Source organism: Phocoena phocoena, chromosome 2 (assembly GCF_963924675.1).
Source record: "Phocoena phocoena chromosome 2, mPhoPho1.1, whole genome shotgun sequence".
Taxonomy (NCBI): Eukaryota; Metazoa; Chordata; class Mammalia; order Artiodactyla; family Phocoenidae; genus Phocoena; species Phocoena phocoena.
This window is the reverse complement of record NC_089220.1, coordinates 190229-204587: the sequence shown is the minus strand read 5'-3', so window position 1 is coordinate 204587 and position 14359 is coordinate 190229. Positions and strand designations below refer to the sequence as shown.

General features: G+C 65.5%; 1 protein-coding gene across 2 annotated transcripts in view; it reads left to right on the top strand.

Annotated features, from left to right (window-relative positions):
- Positions 1-11122, top strand: part of PACS2 (phosphofurin acidic cluster sorting protein 2) — a 58867-nt gene extending 47745 nt beyond the window's left edge. The window contains exons 13-25 of one of the 2 annotated variants that reach the window (XM_065870971.1): positions 7-139; positions 401-550; positions 839-945; positions 1282-1436; positions 1873-1983; positions 2427-2535; positions 3300-3332; positions 6860-6902; positions 8315-8357; positions 8666-8801; positions 9599-9825; positions 10086-10199; positions 11004-11122. In XM_065870971.1, the coding sequence (XP_065727043.1) occupies positions 7-139; positions 401-550; positions 839-945; positions 1282-1436; positions 1873-1983; positions 2427-2535; positions 3300-3332; positions 6860-6902; positions 8315-8357; positions 8666-8801; positions 9599-9825; positions 10086-10199; positions 11004-11122 (1480 nt within the window). The remainder of the gene's footprint in view (positions 1-6; positions 140-400; positions 551-838; positions 946-1281; positions 1437-1872; positions 1984-2426; positions 2536-3299; positions 3333-6859; positions 6903-8314; positions 8358-8665; positions 8802-9598; positions 9826-10085; positions 10200-11003) is intronic. The other variant, XM_065870972.1, reaches the window with a different exon arrangement.
- Positions 11123-14359: the final 3237 nt, after the last annotated feature.

Here is a 14359-nt window from a genome sequence, read left to right as displayed (position 1 = left end):
CCGCAGGGCCGAGGGGAAGCAGGCTGGCCGCCGGGGCCGGAGCACATCGCTGAAGGAGCGGCAGCCGGTGCGTCCGCAGAATGAGCGGGCCAACAGCCTGGACAACGAGCGCTGCCCGGACACTCGGAGCCAGCTGCAGGTGGGTGCCCAGCCCAGGGCGGGGACCCCGGCCACCCCCGGCTGGCCCAGGGCGGGCGGCTCCAGGCGAGGGCGCCTGTTCTCTACCCGGAGGGCTTGTCGGGACAGCCCACTGCCGCTGCTGCTGCCGCCCCGCTGCCCGTGGGCTGCAGTGGCCCTGCGGCGCCTTCAGCCCCGTGGCCGCTGTCCACAGCGAGGCCGTGTGTCTGAGCGCTCCCAGGTGGCTGCTGGAGAGGGAGTGGGCTGAGCAGGTGAGGGGCAGGCGCAGCTCCCCTCACACTGGGTTCGGCGGGCACTGTGTCTTCAGATCCCCAGGAAGACTGTGTACGACCAGTTAAACCACATCCTCATCTCCGATGACCAGCTCCCCGAAAACATCATTCTTGTCAACACCTCGGACTGGCAGGGGCAGGTGGGGAGGGGCGGCGCATCCTCCCCGCGGAGGGGAGGAGGGAGGGGGCGGCGCATCCTCCCCGCGGAGGGGACGGGGAGGCGGCGCGCATCCTCCCCGCGGAGGGGAGGGGGGAGGGGCAGTGCAGCCTCTGCAGGGTGGAGCGTCCAGGGGCTGGGCGTCCACCCGCAGGATGCAGTGGCGGGGGTGTCTGGCCAGCCTTGCCCGTTTGAGGACCCTGACCGCGGCGCGCTCACAGGCGAGGCTGGTGGTGGGTGGCTCGGAGGCTCACCCTCCCCCGCCTCCCAGTTCCTCTCAGACGTCCTGCAGCGGCACACGCTCCCCGTGGTGTGCACGTGCTCTGCTGCCGACGTCCAGGCGGCCTTCAGCACCATCGTCTCTCGGATACAGAGATAGTGAGTCCCACACCCTCCGTGGCTGCCGCCCGGGAGTCCATGGGGATTTCTGCACCCCAGCGTTTTGTGTGGCTCCGTCCTGCCGATCCGCAGTCTTGCCAGAGCAGGGTGGAGAGCAGTGGCCCAGGCGGGAGCTTCCTCAGCGCTGGGGGAATCCTGGGCGGGTCTGGGGGGCCTGGGTTCCGGTGGCTTCATCAGCGTGAGCTGCGGGACAGGCCGGGTGGAGGGGAGCAGGGGCGCCCTGGGGCCTCCCTCGGGCCCAGCGAGGACGGCCCTCGCGGCGGGGACGGCTCCCTGAGGCGTCTGTTCCCTCTCGTCCTGCCTGCGGGACCGCAGCTGCAACTGCAATTCCCAGCCCCCGACCCCCGTGAAGATCGCCGTGGCGGGAGCGCAGCATTACCTCAGCGCCATTCTGCGGCTCTTCGTGGAGCAGCTGTCCCACAAGACCCCCGACTGGCTGGGCTACATGCGCTTCCTCGTCATCCCGCTGGGTGAGGGGCGCTCTTGATTCCGCACCGCCCGGCAGCGGTGTCCGCCCTCCGAGCGCCCGCAGGCCCAGCAACTTGGGCGACTCGATGTCGTCTTGGATTTGTTGTCAAAGTGCCAAACAGGGGTTGGTTATTAACCTCTTAAAGTTATCAAAATCCTCTGCAAATCAAAACCAAAATCCCATTTTTCGGCTTACGCAATATGTTGCAAACAAATCTGTCTCCTGGGAAGGGCTGAGGTGTAGAGGAGACCCCTCCCCGCAGCGTGAGAGGCCGTCTGGTCTGCAGGACACACCTTGGTCCGGCCGAGTGATCTGTGTTCCAAGGAGGCCGAGAAGCCGCTTCCTTGGGGACCAGGGGTTGGGGGCCGAAGTGATCGGGGAGGCGCGGAACCGTGCGCGGGGTCCGCACACGCTGACGCTCTCCCCTCGGCTCGCAGGCTCCCACCCGGTGGCCAGATACCTGGGCTCCGTGGACTACAGGTACAACAACTTCTTCCAGGATCTGACCTGGAGAGACCTATTCAACAAGCTGGAGGCCCAGAGCGCCGGTGAGGCCCAGGCCCCGGCCGTGCCCCTTGAGCCCGCGCCCTCGAGCCCACGTCACCACGCCCCCCCAGCCCTGGCGCCCACCCCACCAAGCCTCCGTGAGAACCTGAGTCATTCGCTGTCCCCTGAGATGCAACCTGTGTGTCTGCCTTTTTCTCAGGCCCCTCTGGGGCCTGAGCGCCTGGGAGGGAGGTGGGGTCAGCAGGCCGGGCCAGTGGAGCCTCGGCCAGGATGCTTCCCTTTGCCCACTGTGAGCCGCAGAGGTCCTTGATGACCGGACCCCCGGGGAGGGCTCTTCAGGACTTGGACAGGCCTCGCTGCCCTCCCCAGGACCCCGTGAGGGTGGCGGCCAGAAGAGCCGCTCAGCCGCCCCCAGCATGGCCGCCTGGATTCGGGGTGCTGGGCGTGCAGCACCCCACGAACCCCTCCTGGTCTCCTCGTGCAGTGCAGGACACGCCGGACATTGTGTCGAGGATCACGCAGTACATCTCGGGGGCCAACTGCGCCCACCAGCTGCCCATCGCGGAGGCCATGCTAACCTACAAGCAGAAGAGGTACCTCCTGGGGCCTGGGCGGGTGGGGGGCGGCGGCAGCGACCCGCCGTCCCTCCGCGGTCTCGGCGGGCAGCCCGCAGTTCTCGCTGTCCCAGCTCCTCGGGTTGCTCATTGGGCTCTGCGGGAGGGAAGCCGAGCTGGGATCCGAGCAGCCCCCAGTTCTCCTCGACCACCGCACCCTTTCCCGACGCGCATCGAAGTTAGAATGAGCTGGTCGCTTTTTCTTTCTCGTTGTGTGTTGGGACTTCCGGTAGTAAAGGTGACAAGAATAGCAGTCCTGGTGCTTGGCCCCCAGGAGCGACCTGCTTTCTCCCGCCTGGGCACACGCTCCTCCAACAGCGGGGCTTCCTGGCAGGGAGACCCGTTTCTCACCCCGCCCAGTGCAGGACGGTGGTCAGGGGCCGTGCCCAGGATGGGGTGGGGATGGGCGCACAGGTTGGGGGATTGAGCGGCCCCTTAGCCAGCCCCTGGACAGAGGCGTCCGGGTGGGGAAGGGCAGGAATAGGCAGACCACAGCCGGGCTGATGAAGTATAGCTCCCCCGCTCCCGTCGGCGGGGGGGGACGGCGCACAGCTTCTTAAGGCGGAGGTAGAATCGAGCCAAAGCCTCTGCAGGTGCCCAGCGCACAGCCTAGCGCAAGGTTCCCGGCTCTTCCTCTGCGAGGGGCACGGGGACCGCTGTGCTGGTGCCGTGCGTGGGGGTGCCTCGCCGCACCTGAGCATCTAGTAACGTCATGTTTTTCTCTTTGGTGGCTTTCTGAAAAGGAGAAAGAACTTTCATTTTGACTTTACCCTCAGGTACCGCTGTCCCTGGGCCCGCGCCCCCTTCCGCCCGCTGGCTGGTCTTTAAGGCTGTTTAGCAGGGTCAGCAGGTGGGCCCCGGTGCCCTGCCAGCTGCCCTAGCCAGGCCTGCACTCGGGCCCCCACCCGGCTGCAGCGACAAAAGCCTGCTGCCTGCAAGTCGCAGGGCAGGCTCTTTGTTTCAGTCCTGAGTTTGGGTTTAAGAAATGGCCGATTGAACTTCTCCCTGAGTTGCTCCATCTCTGAAGCCCGGCGGCGCTACCTCTTAAATTAGCAGCAGGGGCTGGTTTCACCCCGAGAGCTGCCGGGTGCTGGCACCACTCTCCGACTGTGGGCCTTGCTCCCAGCACGTGGTGTTAGCAGCTGGCGGAGGATGGCGTTCGTGCTGACCCTCCGCGTGGGGGCGGTGGGGAGAGGGGATGGGGAGCTCGCTCTGGGTGGCGGCAGTGGTCAGTGGCCGGCTCCAAGTCCCCGCCACCCTGCACCCAGGCGGCAGAGAGCAGCTCCGGGCCGTGTTTACCTGGATGGGACCGCCGCACGCGGGCGAAGTGCTTGTCTCCCCCAAGGCGGCTCCACCCTCGGTTTGGCTGTCCGTTGGGAGCTGAGCTCCGGACGCTCCCAGAGTTGCCCTTTCGCACAGGGCCCCTGCCTGCCTGGCGTCCTGCACCGGGTCCCTCAGGGCGCTTCTCTGCCATGGGTCTCAGGTTATTTGCTCTCCTGGGAAAGCCCCCCAGGGAGGGTCCTTGGGTCCCAAGTGGCCTCTCTGCTGGGCCCTGGGACAGACCAGGAGGAAGCTTGTTGGACTGTCCTGCTAAACAAGCCTCAGGGGCTAGACAAAGACCAGCCGTGGTGTGCCCTGCTGACCCCTCGGGCTGTCCTGTGGGCCTGCGCCGGCTTCCCTCCCCTCCCCGCGCCCCCCCTTAGCCAAGGCGCCAGGAGTCCGCGGCCTGCTTCGCTGCCTGGGCCACAGCTTCTCGACTGTGCTGCAGTTGGCGCTCGTGAGCCTCGAGCCGGGGCTTAGGAGACCCTGAGCCTCCTCCATGCCTCGTGCCCCCGCCTCCGCGTTACAGTGGTGACACCGGCATGGGGGGTCGGGTGGGGGCTCCGGATGCCCTGGGTGGGGCCCTGTGAAGGCAGCGTGCCATCCACGCTTGGAGCCCGGGGCTGGAAGCGCAGCAGGTCGGCCTTTGCCTGCTGTGACAGAGAACAGGCTGCTGTCCACCTGGAGGGGTCATGAGACCCAGGAGAGGATGGGCAGCGGGCACGGCCCTTCTGGTCCCTCTCCAGCCCAGGCCCCGTGAGGGCACCTGCAGGGAGGAGCCTATCTGCCCAGCGCCAGCTCCCGGCCTGGGCTCGGGCCCGCCGTTGGTCCCCCCGGGCAACCGCTAGAGGGCTTCCCAGCGCCTCTACACCAGCCTCGTGTGGGCTGCGCCCCCTCAGCCTCCAAGCCCCCCCCACCTCAAGTGGAGGCACGCTACACCTCCCCCCATGTGCGGGTCTCAGGAGCCACGCCCAGGGGCCTTGCCGCAGAGCCACGGCTCAGGCCCTAGGAGTTCTGTCCGCTGCCCCTGACGAGAGCACGTGTGCCCCTCCGCATCCAGAGTCCAGGTTGAGGGGTCTCGGTGGAAGCTGGTGTCACCCCCGTCCCGCCGGGCGCGTGCCGCGTTCTGGATGTGGTCTGCATGGCCCAGGGGCACGGCTTGGCTGTGGCGTTTGTGGCGAGCAGTCTCCTGAGGCCCCCGTTTGCCTGCCTTCCTGCGTGCCAATGGAGGGGCGGGGGGGGGGGCGGGCAGCGGCTCGCTGAGGGTGGGAGCCCTGAGGGCCCGAGCCTTCCGTGCGCTGGGCCGGGGACCCCACCCGGCTTCCTGCTTCTTGCCACCCTGCATGCAGAAGGAGGTCTGGGCGCAGGGTTTGGGTTGTTTCACTGCTTGAAGTGAAAAAAGAGAAGTTTTCTCTTCCAACTATACTCTGCTTGCAAGGGGGAGAGAGACTGGTAATCTGGTCATTTTCAATCGGATGGACTGAACCTGTAGGGTCTTTCACCCAAAGACATTTGCTGTCTCTTTTGCGAAGGTGGGGTGGGTGGTGCCGGGGCAGAGGTCGTGGGTGCCCAGATCCCGGGGGCGCCTTGGGGGGGGCGGCGGCTCCTGCCGGGACCAGCCTGACAGCGCTACGTGCTGGCCCCTGGGCCAGGGTCACTTGGCCAGCTGGTGGCCACACTTCACGGGGAGCGCCAGCCAGGTGCAGGCCTCCGCCCCCCACAGGGGCAGGGAGGGGAGGGCCTCTTGAAGGCTCTGGCGACGTGGGGCTCCTGGTCCCCCTGGTCCCGGGTGTTGGTACCCAGGGAGGCCCCCCAACCACCTGCTTGGAGCAGAGGCTTCTCCCTGAGTGACACCCCTGGGCCACTGCCTTGCGTGGCGCACACGCGTGGACTCACCCTCAGAAGAGTCAATCTTTGACGACAGGCTCTGGTTTAGAGAGATGAGACAAATGGAACTGGGAGGTCAGCTCGGAGAGCAGGCCCACGGCTGGGTGGACGCCGCCAGCCGAGGAAGCGGGGAGGGGCGCCTATCTTCCCTGAAGCTGGGGGAGGGACAGAAGGCCCAGGACCGGCCCCGCCCTGGGGACCTACACGGAGGCGGCCAAGAAGGAGGCGCTCTCCCAGCCGCCGGTGGAGCCTCAGTCCTGCGGGAGAACCCCTCGGACCACAGCCCAGGCTGAGGCAGACACCAGGCGGGGGCAGCCTGCTGCCGGCTGAGCCACAGGCGCGGCCCTGGCTGGGGAAGAGGGAGAGGAAGAGACGGGTTTGCACTCCCTCGGCTCCTGCCAACACCCGCACCCAGGGCCCTTGGACACCGGATGCCTTTGCCACCGATGGGCTGTGACCAGCGGTTCCGGCGAGGCTGAGGTTCTGCCAGAAGTCCTGCAGAGCCCGTGGGCACAGTACAGCAGCACAGCCCACAGAGCCTCAGTCTCGCCCTCGGGCTCCTCTTGGGGCATCGTTCTGTTAGAACGTGGCGTGTGCACCCCATCACCGAGGCCAAAGTCCTGGAGATAGGCCCCCCCACAGTGGGCACCAGCTTTACCCAGACCATCTGGGAGAAAACCTCTCTAGCCTGGCTCGGGCCAGTCACCCCCGATCACTGGCAGAGGCCCAGACTGTTCCTGGGGCATCCTGGGGGCACAGAAAGCCGGCCTCTCGGGGCTCAGTGAGTGGGGCCAGCAGGAAGACCTTTGGGCTGGGCTGGGCTGGCTGCCCTGAGTCCCAGGCCCCCAGGACAGAGTGGCGGATTCCTGGGCAAGGCTGCACTCTCCACCCTTCCCCTCTGGGCTGTCCCGTGGGCCTCTGGACCTTGGTGCAGAGATGCGTTTGCCTTTGCCGTATGTCAGAAGGGTTTGCGGGTCTGAGGTGCAGGCCAGGCGTCCTGTGGGAGGGTGGGAGCGAGGCAGTGGGTGGGGCAGGGCCTCTCCGAAAGGGCCTGTCCCTCGGGGAGAGCGCTAACTGTCTGTTTCCCTCGTCTTAGCCCCGACGAAGAGTCCTCTCAGAAGTTCATTCCCTTTGTAGGGGTGAGTACTGCTCGGGCAGGCAGTGCCCTGCGCAAAGCTTTGCTGCCTCCTGGCTGGCTCCATCTGCTGCCGGGAGACCGTTTATCTGCCAAGAGGTCTTCCATAATCACTCTGTTCTTGCATTAACTTGATATGTTCCAGAACCTTCCTCACCAGTTTGAGCTGAGGACTTGCCTTATACATTTCTCCCACCCTAAAGCTCTCCGTTTTTTCTTGCTGCGGTTGGGGGGTGAGCCCAAGCGTATCGCTGCCCCGGCTCTGCTGGGGCCTGACACGTGGAAGCAGGCAGCCCACCTGGGGGTGAGGATCCAGTTCTCAGCACCGTCCTGGGTGTCCGGGCCCGGTGTCAGGCTCAGCTCTTCAAGGGGTACCGAGGGTCGGCGGGCCTCAGGACGGGCCCCGCCTGGGGTGGGGGCAGAGGGCTGCCTCTGTCCTTCGGGAGCCGCAGGGCAGGCTTGCTCGGCTGGGATCATCCCTGTAAGTTGGGAGGTTTTGCTTTTTCCCACTGCCAAGGAGTAAGGGCTACTCCTCGCTGGCCAGGCCACGCGTCCACAGCCTGTGGTCCCACCGTGGTCTCCAGCCCAGCCTCTGCTGTGAGAGCCGTACGGCAGCCTGGCAGACAGCAGGGCCTCCAGGCCGTGGTTCACTGCTCAGCCGTCAGGTGGCTGCTGGCTGTACTTGGAGGGTGCTGGTCCGGAGCAGCCCGTCCTGAGGAGGCTGCTGCGGTGACAGGAGGGCTGTCCCACTGGCTGCACTTGAGATGCCACCGCGTGACCGAGGCAGGAGCCGTTGTCGTGATTTCTTTCACGTGACACAGCTCCCGCCCTGGTCAGGGTGGGGCCAGGCCCCCCCTCCCCCACCAGGAGCCCACGCGGGTTTGGAGCAGGCCCCAGGGCTGCCTTAGTGCCCCACTGGGCAGGGCTCCCTCACTCCAGCACCTGACCCGCTGACGTCTGCGCCCGCCAGTCTCACAGGCACGCAGTTGGCTGAGTCCAGGGTGTGGGACCTGAGAGGTTCGCTCGTGGAGGTAGGGCGCCAGTCCGGCCGGAGGCCACGTGTGTCCTGAATGCTGGCCACAGCTCAGGGCCAGGCCAGGGGCTGGCTGGCAGCCTTCGTCCCGGGAGTGAGGGATGGCCACAGAGCTTGCTTTAATTCAAGGGCATCTCCCAAACATGCCCCCTCCACAGGGAGGTCCCTCAGCAGGGCCCGTGCCGTGGCTGACCACGCAGGCTGTGGCTCCCTTGAGCTTAGCTCTGTCCCACAGACTGAGGGGCTGGGACCTGGCTCGGCCCCAGGAGTTCCTGGGGGCTGGGGGCACATGGAGGATGGGTGGTAGGAAAACAGGTCCCTGCCCGGTGTGGAGTCCCAGCACCACCCCCGGGCCACTGCCAGCACGTCCCGTTGCCTTCTAGGTGGTAAAGGTTGGAATAGTGGAGCCGTCTTCGGCCACTTCAGGTAACTCCATCATCCCTGCATTGGGGGCTGGGGTGCAGGAGGGCCGGGGCAGCCCCAGCACCAACACGCACCTTGCTGAGGGGCTTCTGTTCCCCATGGATGGGCCACTCCTGACCCTGGAGGCCTGACAGCTCCCCCTCAGCCTAAGCCGGAGGTGGGGGGGGGAGGGCGGGGGGAGGGGTCTCCCGCTTCCCACACACGCCCCCACCCAGCCCACAGCTGCCTGGCCTCCCTGCCATGTCTGGGTCCAGAGGGCTTGGGGCAGAGCAGCGGGGGAGCTCAGCACTGGCCCCCAACTCCTTCCCAAGGTGACTCAGATGACGCGGCTCCCTCGGGCTCCAGCGCACTCTCGTCCACCCCGCCGTCCACATCTCCCGCGGCCAAGGAGGCCTCACCCACCCCGCCCTCCTCCCCGTCGGTGAGCGGGGGCCTGTCCTCCCCCAGGTAAATGCAGCCATGTGGGCGGACGCGGCCCACCAGCTCACGCCGTCCGTCCCCCCAGCGCAGCAGGGACTGTGCTGAGAACACTGGCAGTTCCTCGTGGTCCCTGGCCGTACCCTGGGGTGCCAGGAAGCAGAGGGTCAGGGCAGAAGGTGGGCTCAGCGGCCCTGCAGGGGCCGTGGTGGTGTCGACCCAGGCTCATCAGACAAGTGAGTCGGGGCGCTGGACTGCTCAGTCCTGGCCTGGTGTCTCCCCACCTCGCCCCACCCCCTGCCTTCCTAGGGACGGGAACTACAGAGTATAAATACGGGGTGCTCTGCACACAGAGGGGATTTTGAAAACTCAGATGTGAGTAGAAGGCGCGGGGACAGTGGGTGGGGGGTCCGCAGCCCCCGTCAGATGCCCTCGAGGCTCTCGTGAGCAGAGCTCACCCAGGCAGGACCGCCGCAGGGTCGGGGAGGACTTGGGCCCTGAGACCGCACCTCCAAGGGGGTCGGTGGGCCTGGGCCCACCAGACAGAGCGGCAGCGTGGGCGGGCGGCAGGTCTGGACACTCCTGGGTGACCCCAGCATCGTGACGATGCTGGAGCCACGGGTGCAGATGGGGCTGCCCCAGGAGACCAGGACGGCCCGCCAGCGGGCTCTGGGCCCCGAGCTCCCCTCCGTCCTCAGCTGCTGCCGGTGGTCCCCCGATGTCGGGCAGCACAGGCACCAGCGGGCACCTCCTCGCCGGTGCCAGCCGTGGGGGTGCTGCCGTCACCCGCTGAGGACGGAGGGGTGAGCCTCCCTCGTCTTTCACAGCCAGGGCGTCGGCGCCGAGCTGATGGGGCTGCAGGTGGATTACTGGACGGCAGCCCAGCCCGCAGACAGGAAGAGAGATGCGGAGAGGAAGGACCCGCCCACCACCAAAAACACACTCAAGTGCACCTTCCGGTCTCTCCAGGTCAGCAGGCTGCCCAGCAGCGGCGAGGCTGCGGCCACGCCCACCATGTCCATGACCGTGGTCACCAAGGAGAAGAACAAGAAGGGTGAGGTGGGGAGGCAGGCTGGCTGTCGGGACAATCGAAGGGGCCGCCGGGCAGGCCCCGAGGGCACCACAGGCCTGGGGGCCGCTTCTGACCAGAGCCCCGGGCAAAGGCCTCCTGGTGGGCGGGCGGTGGCAGGCAGGGTCCGTGCGGAAGGGGGTCCAGATGAGCAGGGTCCGAGGGCCGAGGTGAGCCCACAGCCCCTGCTACCCCCCCATCCCTGAGGGACAACGGGAGGACAGCACAGCCCCTTTTCCTCCTAGTGATGTTTTTGCCCAAGAAAACCAAGGACAAGGATGTGGAGTCCAAAAGCCAGTGCATTGAGGGCATCAGCCGGCTCATCTGCACCGCCAAGCACCAGCAGAACATGCTGCGGGGTGAGCGCCGCCTCCCTCCCGCCCCCCTCCCGCCCCCTCCTGCCCCCCCTCCTGCTCCCTCCTGCCCCTTCCCGCCCCCTCCCGCCTCCCTCCCACCCCCTCCCGCCCCCTCCCGTCCCCTCCCGCCTCCCTCCCGCCCCCCTCCCGCCCCCCTACCGCCTCCCTCTCTCTCTGTCTCTCTCTCTGTCTCTCTGTCTCTCTCTCTGTCCCCCAACGGGAGTGTGTGTGGGCGGGTAGGATATGGAAGTAAACCAGAGCCGAGCTGGGTGGTTTTTCTAAGTTCACCTCAGGGAATGCTTTGGTTTGCTATGAAGTCATATCGCGTAGTTTAAGCTTTGAACGCGCGTGGATGAGGCTATTCGTGTGCGTGGAATGGCTTTTCTTAGCCCTTTGTGCTTTCTCTCAGCCTTTCTATAGAAGATACTCTGCAGCTAACAGAATATGGAGCTCTCGAGATTTTTCTTTTTTCACGAGCTCACGTCTGCCTGCCTCTGTTGATTTTCTGGTTTAAGTGGAGAGTGTTTTAAATTGGGTTTGCAGACCCCTGCTGAGGCAGAGGGGCTGTGGACAAGCAGGTCCCCTGAAGTCGGGGAGGGGCTGGCCGTGGGGGCGGTGGTGGGCAGCTGGCAGGAAGGTCAGCAAGGTGGGCTGGGCCGTCCCAGACCTCTTCCTACGGGACCACTGAGAACCAGCGAGTGTCGCCTGGGAGCCTGGGAGTCCCCGGGGGTGTCAGGCCATCCAGCCTCGTTCTGTGCCACGGCCTGGAGGAGGGGCAGGTGGGTCAGGCGGTCTTGTCCCCCACAGTCCTCATCGACGGTGTGGAGTGGAACGACGTCAAGTTCTTCCAGCTGGCGGCCCAGTGGTCCTCCCACGTCAAGCACTTCCCCATCTGCATCTTCGGACACTCCAAGTCCACCTTTTAGCCCCGCCTGCCAAGGGGCCGCGCCGGCTCCCCGCCCTGCAGCCCTGCGATGGCCGAGCGCCGGGAGGGCCCAGCTGCTTTTCTGTTAACATTTCAGTTTACTGCAGAGACAGACCCTTAAAAACCCAGAGAAAAACAGTCTTAAGTATGAACGTGCTCACTACCTGGAAACTAACGGGGCAGCCCCCCACCGGGACCCCACAACTGCTCTGCTTCTTAACCAGAACGTTCCGGCAGGGGTGGGAGGTCAGGTGGACAGTGTTGAACTTGAGAATCGTGGAAGGTGTGTTGTGGCCTCAGGACTCCCCCCACCCTGCCCCCCAACAAGAAGGGTTCTTGCCTTTGCGTCCTGTCCTTCCTGAAAGCCAGGACTCTACTTCCTCGGAGCCAGGGTCCGGCAGGCGGCCACCCCGACCTCAGGCTGCCTGTGTGCCCAGGCACCGAGCTGGGTGGCCAGAGGCCAAAGGCCAGCCTTCTGTCGGGGGCGTCCTGGGCGGAACAGAGGCCAGTCAGGCCAGTCAGCCCAGCCCTGGGCCCCAGCCACCAACCAGGCAAGAGATGCCCCGGCACCGCCCACTCGTGGATCCCACTGAACTCCAGCCACAGGGGGCAGTGGCGGTTTTATAGTCGCGGATTTTTTAATGCTTTCAAATACATGTTGCGATGTAGCTGCCAAAAAGACGTTGCTCTTCTGAAGCCCCGACAGCCCCTTAGGGCTGAGGCAGAGCAGCTGCGCTGCCCGGGGTCCCAGCCCCCCACACCCACTGCTCCCCCCGGCCGTCCCCGCGGCGCCGCTCTGCTTCTGCCAGTTCAGCCCGCCCCCAACTTAGTGGGCACAGTGGCTTCCGCAGCTGCCACCTCCTGCCCCCACCCCAGCCCCCCTGCTGGCTGGGAGGTGTTTGGCCAGGCAGCCAGGTGTTTGTCATCTGAAACCCTAATGTGGCCAGTTAGAGCCCAGACGAGGCGGCCAGACCATAGGGGCCAAGCCCCGTTGGGGCTGTGGGTGAAGCTGGGGCCCCACCTCTAGGCCGGGCTCCTCAGGTCGGAGGTGTTTGTGGTCTGGGTCCCTGCGGAGGGGGGCGAGCCTCCCCTCCACCTGAGGCCAGGGTCCTCGCCAGTCCTCCCACTGCCCCACAGGCCTGCACCCCAGCACTCCACAGGAAGAGCCCCCCAGCTCCTGCCCCTTGGCAGCTGTGGCGGTAGGACCGTGGTGACCCACCCAGGGGGCCGTGAGCCCAGTTTCCTAGGGCCGAGAGCCACACACGCTGTGCTCAGAAACAGTGCCAAACGCAGACAGGCTGCAGGCCTTTCCCGCTCTTCTGGAGGACAGGCCTCACCAACAGCCCGTGGTACAGAGGGATCCTGCTTAGTGGATGGAAAATGGCCTATTTTATTACCTGCTTACCTCCCCCAGGTGGCTGTACGGGGTCCGAGTGTCCATGGCTGAGGGCCTTGGACCTAGCTGGCAGACAGCATTTGGACATGACCTTGGACCAGGGGCCCTGCCCCTCCCTGGGAAGGACCTGGGTGAGAGTGCAGGCCGCTGAGCCGAGGACCCCTTGGGCGGCCTGTGCAGCATCTACCTGCGGCTACACTCAGAGGCAGCCTGGGGACCTTGAGCCTCCCCCCTCGTTCCCACCACTGGCCTCAGGGCCTTGGTTACTGCTCGAGTTTCCAAAGGTCACACTCAACAGGAAGGAGGTGCAGGTGACACACCCTTGACTTAGCTTTCCAGCTGCAGAGCTAGTTTTAGAAGAAGGGCCGAAGGGGGCTGTCCCATCCATCCCTACTGTGAGCTGTCTTCCTCACGCCTCCCTTTGTCCTTGTACCGACAAGGAGAAGACACCCAGCACCTCCACCCTGTGCCGCTGGGCCTGCAGAGCCCAGTTGTGGTCTGTCCAGTGCCACGGGGCCCACCGGCCACACTGTTTATGGGCCCAGGAGGTCATGCAGATGACCCCGACCCCCATAACTCACTCGGAGACCTGGGCTTTGCTCACGCCGGTGCCTCGGTTTCCCCATCGGCTAAACGGGGATGGTCACGTTTCCCCAGCCTACCTCATGGAGCTGTTCTGAGGATACATACAAAAGCACTTTGTCCCTGGGAGGAAGGTGATGCAGAAGCCAAAGCCATCTGTGACTGAGCCAGTGCAGCCGTGAGCACGTGGAGGGCGGTGGGGGCATGTGAGGAACACGGGCCCCAGACCATGACCCACGGGACAGGAGCAGGGGTCCTCAGCCCATTGGGTGACCAGTGGTCCTTAGGACTCAAAGGTTAAGCCACCAGCCACCTTCGGGTAAGGCCAGGCTCCTCGTGGGCCTGGTGGCATGGTGTGGGCAAGCTCTGCCCTCGCTGAGGTCCCGTGGAGGTGAGCTCCAGCCCTGTATCTGGGCCACTGCTTCTCCCTCCTCGTGTTGGTCCCCTGGGTCCCCATCTCCTCAGGGCATGCAGGCCGGTGTCCCGAGTCCGTGTCACAGCTGCAGATCCGGAAGGAGAGTGACTCTGGGCCCAGAACCAAAGGTCTCTGTGCAGCGGCAGGCAGATCAGAGCAGCCAGGGCCAGCACTGCTGCCCTGTCCTCGCTCCCAGATATGAAGACCTGACTGGCCTTTGTCCCAGAACAGGTTCCTCATGACAAGACCGGGCCACTTGCTCCCAAAGGCCAGTTGCCTGACCCCTACACCTGTTCCTTGACCCCCTCCCGAGACCCGTCCTGTCCTCCAGTGGAGAGGAAGATAAGTCCTTGGCAGGGGCCTGAGGACTGGGCTTGGGGGTCCCTCCCCCAGGGGAGGCTAAGGGGTGCCGCCGTGCGTTCCTGCAGACCCCCCGTCCAGTTCTTTGTGCATTGTTTGGTTTCTAGGATGTACGTGTTGCTAGGTTTTGTTTTTTTTTTTTTTTAATGGAAAACAGGATTAATGTAAATAGCGTTTTTGGAAAACAGATTCTAATCTCACGTTATGTGACCACGTGGAGTATTTTAAGGTGCTGATGCGACACTAATAAACGCGGGGAGCACTCCCAGGCCCTCCCTCGCCTGCTGTGTGATTCCTCTCGAGCAGCCTCGGCCCCTCCATCCGTCCAGGCGCGAGCTCCGCCCGCCCGTCGCGGGCCGGCGCTCCGAGGCCCCCACGCGAGGCGGGGACCCAAGGGGGCCTGGGTTCGGGGCGCGGACGGCCGGGGGCGTCTGCGAGGCGAGCCCCCCCGAGCGGCGCGGGGCCGGGACTCCTCGAGAGCCCGA